General features: G+C 53.0%; 1 protein-coding gene across 9 annotated transcripts in view; it reads left to right on the plus strand.

The window, feature by feature from the left end:
- ACTR3B (actin related protein 3B) overlaps positions 1 to 4,989 on the plus strand; it is a 91,032-nt gene extending 86,043 nt beyond the window's left edge. For all 9 annotated transcript variants that reach the window (XM_042976038.1, XM_042976071.1, XM_007087544.3 and 6 more), the window contains 3 exons: positions 2,545 to 2,670; positions 3,552 to 3,635; positions 4,137 to 4,989. In XM_042976038.1, the coding sequence (XP_042831972.1) occupies positions 2,545 to 2,670; positions 3,552 to 3,635; positions 4,137 to 4,232 (306 nt within the window). In that variant the 3' untranslated portion in view covers positions 4,233 to 4,989. The remainder of the gene's footprint in view (positions 1 to 2,544; positions 2,671 to 3,551; positions 3,636 to 4,136) is intronic.
- The last annotated feature ends 4,484 nt before the right edge of the window (positions 4,990 to 9,473 follow it).

A 9,473-nucleotide genomic window follows, 5' to 3' on the forward strand; every position in this document is an offset into this window, starting at 1 on the left:
TTCATGACGCTGGTTCTGGGACAAGATGTTGCTTGAAAGATCTGGGTTTGCAGCTTGCCCCACAGTCTCCGTGTGTGGGCGGGGGTGTCCGTAGAAGGTTCTCTGTGTGCGGGCAGGAGGGCCCCTAGAAGGCTCACCGTGTGGGCAGGGGTGCCCCCAGAAGGTTCTCTGTGTGTGGGCAGGGGGGCCCCTAGAAGGTTCACCGTGCGGGCAGGGGTGCCCCAAGAAGGTTCTCTGTGTGTGGTGAGGGGCGTTCCTAGAAGGTTCTCTGTGTGTGGGCAGGGGGGCCCTTAGAAGGTTCACCATGTGGGCAGGGGCACCCCGAGAAGGTTCTCTGTGTGTGGGCAGGGGCGCCCCTAGAAGGTTCACCATGTGGGCCAGGGGTGCCCCCAGAAGGTTCTCTGTGTGTGGGCAGGGGGGTCCCTAGAAGGTTCACCACGTGGGCAGGGGTGCCCCCAGAAGGTTCTCTGTGTGTGGGCATGGGCGCCCCGAGAAGGTTCTCGTGGGGGTGTCCGTAGAGGCGGAAGAGGCCACAGTCTGGGCTCCCTGGGGACCGTTCCACAGTGCTCAGGGAACACTGAAGCGCACAGGTGAGGACCGGCCGTGAGGGGTGCTTCTGGCGGCAGAAGGCCTTCCGGTTCCTTGTGTCTGGTGTGTATTCGCAGATTCTGGCCGAGGGGGGTCCCCCCGGGGTCTGCGGTGCGAAGCGTTGCTTTCCTTCCAGCAGAAAGGGGCCGCCGCGGGGCGGGGGGCAGCCCCGCGGTTGCTCTGGGATCCACGGCACTTCTCCCCCAAGGGAGGCCGTGGGCGTCTCAGCCCAGAGTCAGCCCCGGTTCCCGGCTTTGCCAGCCCCGATCAGCCGACGTCAGTGGGCCGGACGGAGACTTCTTTTTTTTTTTTTTTTTTAATTAAAAAAAAATTTTTTTTAAACGTTTATTTATTTTTGAGACAGAGAGAGACAGAGCATGAATGGGGGAGGGTCAGAGAGAGAGGGAGACACAGAATCCGAAACAGGCTCCAGGCTCTGAGCCGTCAGCACAGAGCCTGGTGCGGGGTTCGAACCCATGAGCTGTGAGATCATGACCTGAGCCGAAGTTGGCCGCTCAACCGACGGAGCCACCCAGGCGCCCCATGGACAGAGACTTCTGACCGTGACAGAGACGTTAGCTCGACTGCTGGCTGCTTACCGACGCTTCCCTGGCCCGCACCCCTCCCCGTCCCCCCCCCCCCCCCGGGCGGCCACGGCCTGCTCAGAGACCCCCCTCTGGCAGTCTGTCCAGCCCGGCGACCCCAGGCCGCATTGGGGTGGTGGGCAGTCCGCGGACAGGTCGTAAATGTGGCATTTCCCTCTGCGGACGCTCGGGTGGAGATGGCGTACATCCCCAGGAAGGGGACAGGATCACTGGTGGCCTCTCGTGCACCTGCTCCTTCTCCTCCAGTCTCTGAGCTCACCTGTGTGTCTCTCCCCGAGGCTAAGCGGGTGCTGGTGGCTGTTGTGGGCGTTGTGCTCTGTTCAGCACGAGGGTGGCAGGTGTCAGGAAGGGCATGTTCTACCGTCACGTCAGCTGACCTGTAACCCGGGTCACCGGCGACAGGAAGGCCTGCTTCCCCGTTCTGTTCCGTGTGGTGAGGGATTTACGTTCAGACAGGACTTGGGTGGGGGTGGGGGGATCCTGCAGTTACTCAGGGCGTTCGGGGAGAGCGGGGTTAGGTCTAACGTTTAGTGTCGCCAGATGGTCTTGAAGCGGGGCTTCTGGCTCCGGGAAGGATTACTTTATTTTCTTGCACACAGTTTTCTCAAGTGATACTTTCTGTAAAAAAATTGTCAGGCTATCCTGATTCTTGCTTCATTGTCGTAAATATTATCCTGTGTCCCGAAAGAACACAGTATTTGTCTTTCATCAACAACCGATAAGAGATTTAATACAGCTCCCCTCCCTCCCCCTCCCTCCCCCTCCCTCCCCCTCCCTCCCCCTCCCTCCCCCTCCCTCCCCCTCCCTCCCTCCCACACAGGCTTCTGTCTGGCCCCTTAGGGACATCTGAGAGTGATGGGGGGAGTGGGCAGCAGGGTGTCATTTCTCCGCATAATCTCCTAGGGAACCCTTTCTCCCCAGCCTCACCCTTCCAGGAAGCTTCAAGTATTAATTGAAAGACTCCCCCACCCCAGTAATTATTAAGGCAAGATAGCTAAATATCCAGTGTTAATTTGGCTTTAGATTATTCTAGCAAGTCCGTGTGGGGGTTTATAGATTGTTTGAGCCTCTTGGTCCTTGTGAAGCTCTCTCGTTGTCGAGGGAGCTTGTGGAGCAGAATTGCTTTACGGCTTTGCTTGGTTATGATTAAGGAAAAGTGCGGAGAGAAGGAGTTTATGACACGGGAGCCAAACGCCACGAATGTATGCCGTGGGGTAGCACGGGCTCTGCTTCGGTTCTTACCTTCTTAGATAGGTCGAAGGGTGTTACTCACAGAAGCGGCGAGGCGGGTTACGGAACGGTGTGGGCGGGTGATTTCATCAAAGGAAACCCTCTGCTTTGTGTCTTCTAGAACGTCGTTCTCTCAGGAGGCTCCACAATGTTCAGGGACTTCGGACGTCGACTGCAGAGAGATTTAAAACGAGTGGTCGATGCCAGGCTGAGACTCAGCGAAGAGCTCAGCGGTGGCCGGATCAAGGTAGGAGGCGTCTCCGGGCCCCGAGCGCGCCTGGCTGTGCTCCCTCCCACAGAGCCCGAGGAGCCGGCCGGGGAGCCCGCACCAGGGTTCAAGTCCCTTCCCCAGCCGCACCGTGAGATCACACTCGAGGGTCGCTGCTGCCGAACTCATCCCAAGAGTGTCGTTAAGGCTGGTGTCCCTACTGGGGTGGCACCAACCACTTCGTGACCCACCCCTGCCGGCGCTTTCTTTGTGATGACCAGGATCTACCGGGTTGGGACCAGTTGACAGTGAGGGTCTTTTATGTTTTTTTGGAGGTGTTCTCACGAAACTAAAGTAAGCACCCTTAGCGGGGAGTCTCGGTGTGTTACCCGAAGGTAATCATTGACGAGCTGCAGAGTTTCCCTGGGCTTCCGGGCAGGGCTGGGCCTCGGTGTAGACGGGAGCAAATGCACACCCTCTGGCCTGGTGGAGTGACTGGTGGCAGCTTTCTCACGGTGTTTTCGGGACGCTTGGCATTAGTTCTGTGACGCTGAAACATCTAATTGGATTAGTAAAAAAAAATCAACTGGGTTAGTTGCTTGGATTTCTTACTGTTTCAAACGCCTTTAGTTTCGTGAAAGATAACCCTTCCTTGATGTGGGCGCTTTGTTCTCTGCACCATCCCCGCTGGGGGCTGGGGCTGGGGGCGTTTGGCCGAGACCCTTCCTGTCAGAGGCTGTGTGTGGCCGATGCCACCACCGAGGCACTAGAACATCGGGGATGGGCCTCGAGCTGTCAGCTGGGAGGAGGCCCCTCGACGGTCAGCACTCAGGGCGGAGCTGTCCTCTTGCCTGCTGAGCGGTTGCTGGGTGACCAGTCGACCGCCCTGGCGACTCAACGTCCCTTACTCTCTTTCGCAGCCTAAGCCCGTGGAGGTTCAGGTGATAACGCATCATATGCAGCGCTATGCGGTGTGGTTTGGAGGCTCGATGCTGGCCTCGACTGTAAGTCCTTTTCTAGATTGTTGTCTGTTTTCATTTCTGCGTTCTCTGTCGAGTTGGGATGAACGTTGCCCTGTGAAGGTTAAATAGTGCGTGGCTCTCAACAGTTGCACTTTTAATTCTGTGACGTATAAGAACCGTCTTAATGGTAACGTCCATCGCACGGCTAATCCTTCCTAATTAGGGCTTGCAGACAGTGTGGGTAAGCGGGATCCCAAAATAACCTCACACACCTTGCGTCAGTCATTGATTCCCATGACTGCCCCAAGTAGTTTTTACTCTTCTCCTCACTCGGTGACGAGCTAGTGAGTCGCCGTTGTAGGGTGAGCGTGTGGTTGGTTCGAGCGGAGGGTGAACACGTTCAAGAACCGAAGTGACCTCCGTCCGTAGTCGGGCCTCAGAGGGCGAGAACCTCACCACCGGGGTCTCCTTTGCGTGACGGTTTACTAGTCCTGTTCCTTTCCGGAAGGTGTCTGTATCGCTCCTAACCGCTGCCTCCCCTAGCCCGAGTTCTTTCAGGTGTGCCACACCAAGAAGGACTACGAGGAGTATGGCCCCAGCATCTGCCGCCACAACCCCGTCTTCGGAGTCATGTCCTAGTGTTCGCGTCGACGGCGTCTCCCGGTCACGCGGCGCCGGGCTGAGACCGCAGCTCCTGTACATAATGGCGTCCAGTGTCGATGTCGAGAAGCGTGCTTGCGTCGCCGAATGCATGAGGCGGTTCCGTGCACGCCCCCCGTGTGCCCGCCGTCCGACGGCCGCCCTCCCTCCCCGCGCCCTCCCCGCCTCCCCGCCTCCGAGCTTCTAGTCCGTGGAGAATTCTGAAGGAATTCACCTGCGACTTTAAAAATGGTGAGGAAATCCCCCCAGAAGATGGCGCAAACTGGTCCCCGCGGGAAAGAATATGGGGCTGCACCCCCTTTCCCTCCCGGCCTATTTTTGTAAATAAAACGTTATAAACTTGAAATACAAATTGATGTTTATATTTCCTATTATTTTGTATTTCCTGGTATTTGGTACAACTGGCCGAGCCTAAGCACGAATAGATTTTGGTGTCTTGGAGTTGCTGTAAAAACGTTTCTACTTGTGAGGCATGTTCTGATGTGTCTGTAGGCAAACAAAACAAAACAGCAAACTTTTTTGCCACATGTTTGCTAGAAAATGATCACGCTTTATTGGCGTCACATGAAGTTTCAACACTAAACGCTGTTGTACGAGAATCATTACAGATAATGTATCTCTTCATTTTCCTGTTTGACCTTTCTGGAACTGTTTTATAGAAGACGCTGGTTTGCCGTTGGAGTGTTGGATGAAATGCTACCGTGCACCGTTGTAATAAAAGCGGTTAGACTCTTTATACAGATTTCCTGTCGTGCTGTGCTGGTCTTTCCGTCTCCCCTTTGGGCTCATGCTTGTTCCAAAGGGTGTTGCGGTTTGTCTCCCGTCACCGGAGGATTTGGTGATCGGTACCAAGTCCGCGGAAGGACGTTTCCCAAAATGACGGGGACTGCCTGCCATCAGTGGCCACTCGGTCACCAGCGGCGCCCCGGATGCTCACGTGAGGGGCTCTGGATGCGGGGCGGGGAGGGTGCTTCTGCGGATTTCCAGCATCCCTTCCTTGGAACCCAGAACTCATCGCTGAGCTTTGAGTGGTTGCTCTGACGTTTGCTGAGTAGGTTGCTGGCTTAAAAGGTACTTGGCGAAAGTAAGAGATGTAGTGTTGCCCCGTTCTTCATGTAATGTGTTCCGTTTGACACTGTTACGGTACTTCTTCCAAGTCACGAAGTAGGTTTTATTCTCTGAAGCTTAGCCTTCGTAAAGAAACATTTAGTTTTATTATTTAAGTTTAGAAACGAGGTTGAGAACAGCAGTAAGTTCCCAGCGTGGTGAAATCTGAGTTTCCTCTGCCCGAGGCCGTCCCTGCCTGGTTCCTCCCATCCAAGTACTAACCAGGCCCGACCCTGCTTAGCTTCCGAGATCAGACGAGATCAGGCGCGTTCAGGGTGGTATGGCCGTAGGCCGTCCCCGCCTGGTTCCTGATTAACTGTCAGCGACCCCAGACCCTCGTCTCCTCACTGGGGACTTTCAGACCACTCAGTTCTTACTTTGTCCAAACAAACAGCTTCTCTGCTTTCCCTCGGTGGCCTGCTGCTTCTCAGGACCTCTGGTCTGTTCTGGTTTCGTGTGGTTTCTCCAGCCACTCTGTCGCACTGAGTTCCGGGCCGGTCTGTCTGCCTTCACGCACACCCATGCGTCCGACACGTGGCAGCGGGAGCGCCACATGTCCTTCCACGTGGAACTTTGCTAAGTGGGGACCGTGCGTGACCTTCCTTAATCTTAACAACAGCTCTTGGAAATTGGCATCACTGTTCTCCCCATTTTCCAGATAGGAAACCGCGGCTGAAAAGAATTCAGTGCGTGCCTACCAGCAGGTAGGAAGCAGAGAAGGCATTACTGATGTAAAGTGTGCTTTCCTGATTCTTGTAAAAGGAGGAGGAGAACTGCGACCAGCCGGGGAGCGGGGGTCCAACCCGATGGCGTGAGCCTGGGCAGTGATTTCATGAGATGCTGGAATAAAAAGAGTTTGGAGACAGCCGCAGGAGCTAGAAAACATTCCCCCTCTCATCCACATCCCTTGGTATGGAATGTGTTCTAGGAAGCTACTGACACAGGATTTATAGCATGTTTTGATGTTGCATTATTTTCATTTTTGTTCATAATGTTTTGCTCATGTTTCTTTTTTTTTTTTTAATGTTTATTTATTTTTGAGACAGAGAGCATGGATGGGGGAGGGGCAGAGAGAGAGACACACACAGAATCCGAAGCAGGCTCCAGGCTCCGAGCTGTGAGCACAGAGCCCGACGCGGGGCTCAAACTCACGGACCGCGAGATCTTGACTTGAGCTGAAGTCGGCCGCTTAACTGACGGAGCCACCCAGGCACCCCGCTAATACTGTTTCATCATGTGTGTGGACTTTGTTGTATTTCACAAGGCAAGTAAAAGAGTTTGAGCACTTAGAGCCATAATGGGCCCACAGTAAGTGTTCAATAAGTTTTAGCCATTGTTATTCTGTTTATAAAGCAATTATCGTAGGGGTGCCTGGGTGGCTCCGTCGGCTAAGCGTCCGAATTCAGCTCAGGTCACGATCTTGCAGTTTGTGAGCTCGAGCCCCGGGTCGGGCTCTGTGCTGACAGGTCAGAGCCTGGAGCCTGCTTCGGATTCTGTGTCTCCCCCTCTGTCTGCCCCTTCCATGCTCATGCTCTGTCTCTCTCTGTCTCTCAATCATAAGTTTTAAAAAAACATTAACAAAATTTAAAGCAGTTATTGTGTCCTGAGAGCCCTACTCGTCACAATTGCATTAAAAAATAGTTTTGGTGGGGGAAGGGAATTTTCGGTTCATGCATTCAATGGCCTTCAGAACTTTCAGTAAGAAGATATATATTTTTTTTAACGTTTATTTATTTTTGAGACAGAGACAGAGCATGAACGGGGGAGGGTCACAGAGAGAGGGAGACACAGAATCTGAAACAGGCTCCAGGCTCTGAGCTGTCAGCACAGAGCCCGACGTGGGGCTTGAACCCACGGACCGTGAGATCATGACCTGAGCCGAAGTCGGACGCTTAACCGACTGAGCCACCCAGGCGCCCCAAGAAGATATTTTTAAAAAAAGATCTCCGTGTAGAGTTGTAGGATCTAAACGTCACCTGGCCTCTTCTTAGCATCGCATTGCTGATACAATCGAATCACTTTAACATCCGTACAAAAGCCACCGCTGCCTGCACTGCTGCTGTCCCCCTGCCCAGCTCTGTGCTCTGAGCCGCTCTTTTCATAACCAGCACGAGGACATCTTTGGTTTGGGTTATGCTTGTTCCACAGGCACGCCTCAGGTGAATGCACCGAGACAGGCTGTCACTGGGTGGTCGCGGCGGCAGGTGTGGGCGCCCTGGAGTGAGCGACCCCCAGAAGGGCTCCCTTCCTTCGGAGGGCTCCGGCATCCCCTCTGGACGAAGCCTCTTCCCCCGTCGGGCCAGCCCCTCCATGCTCCAGTGATGCCCTGTGGCCCTCCCTGGACTGAGGTCCTTGAAAATAGGGGACTGATCTTTGTACCCCCGGGGACCTTCCAACGCCTGGCACACGGTATCTGCCCAGTACCTTTTGAGATAAATTCCCGTTCACACGGAGACTCCCTCCCTGGTTTTTCCAGGCTGTGCGTGCTCTGCACTGACAAGTGTTCTGTGTTTGGGTGACCTTATATGAAACCTGGTTTTCGAGCGTCTGGGACATTCACTATCATTACCTTAAGACTTCTTTTTTTTTTCCCTTTGATTTCATTTAATTCATTTATTTTGAGAGAGACAGAGAGCAGGGGCGGGGCAGAGAGAGAGAGAGAGGGAGAGAGAGAATCCCAAGCAGGCTCTGCACTGTCTGTACAGAGCCGGACACGGGGCCGGAAGTCATGAACCGTGAAATCATGACCTGAGCCAAAACCAAGAGTCGGACGCTTAACCTACTGAGCCATCCAGGCCCCCCTTGACCTTAGGACTTGTAACGATAGAAAATCTCGTTCCGGACGGAGACTCTGGTAGATGTGCCGTGTGCCGAAAGGTGGGTATGTCATGTTGTCACGTGTCTCGGAAGGTGGGCTTCCCTGAACGATGGTTACCGCCTGCACTGGAATCGACAAGGGTCCAGTGGAGGAAATTGCCCCGCACAGATCTTGAAGACCTCGGTATATTGTACGGTAGTTAATACTTCCTTCTCCAACTTAACCAATGTGAATAACGAGCTCTTGTGTGACCGAACTCCTGATCGTTTCGTGATTAATTCATTCTTTACGATCCCTCCATTCTATCTCATTTGTAAAAATTACACTAGTGCAGACAAGCTTGTGGGGTTTAATCAGGTGCACAGCTCATTTACAACCACGAGAGAGCCCCATTAAGAATATTTATCTGTTAAATAATTCTTTACTTAATTGGAGAATATTTCATAACGTTTCGTTTAAAAGTAGCTGTCAGGCTTGTTAAGGAGCAATGTAAATTGATTGGCAAAATAATTGCGTGGGGCTCTAATTGGCGATTACGTCAGTTTCACACGGTCAGATGGAAATAAATCTTTTTAAAAAGGAGAAAAGAAACTATAGCTTGATATTGGTATCATGGAAGATTTTTCTCATGTTAAGATGTTAGTTCCTTCTGCCCTGTGTTACGTCTCAAAAGTAAGCGGCTGTTTATTCCCTGGTTGACTTTTACCCTTTTTTTAGCTCGGCGGGGGGTGCCATGGCTGATTTCTAATTACGTGTGTATGCACAAATATATATTAGTTTAATGGTATTTGCTACTGAAAACTTCAGAACTTTTTAATTGATAAAAATGAATATAACTTTAAATTATGAAAAGATTAATAATTAAAAACTTAAGGGGTTTATGGTGTCAAAATAGAAATGACATGTCCTGGCTGTATTTTCAGTATTAAGGGGTCAGATCAGCCGTCACAGTTGATCAGAGCTCCATTTAACTCCCTCTTGGCCACGTTAACACTTACTGCAGATGTATTCTGAGTAGTTTCCCACCAGATACCCTTTGGCCTCGAGTGATCTTTCTTCGCGCTTCTGGTGTGCGCTCGGCAGTGACACCAGATGATGGAGTGTTTCGGCGAGGTGCCCTTTGTGTCATTTGCTCATCGTAGTGCGGCGGGGCTGAGAATAAGGCGGAGAGCAGGTCGTCTGAGATCCCCAGTTCACGCCCTGGCACGGCGCCTGGCTGGCGGCTGGGCCACTTGGGACATGCTCACCTCCCTCTCTGCCTCCATGAGCCGTGAGCCAACGGCAACGCGGCCAGG

Source organism: Panthera tigris, chromosome A2 (genome assembly GCF_018350195.1).
Source record: "Panthera tigris isolate Pti1 chromosome A2, P.tigris_Pti1_mat1.1, whole genome shotgun sequence".
Lineage (NCBI taxonomy): Eukaryota > Metazoa > Chordata > Mammalia > Carnivora > Felidae > Panthera > Panthera tigris.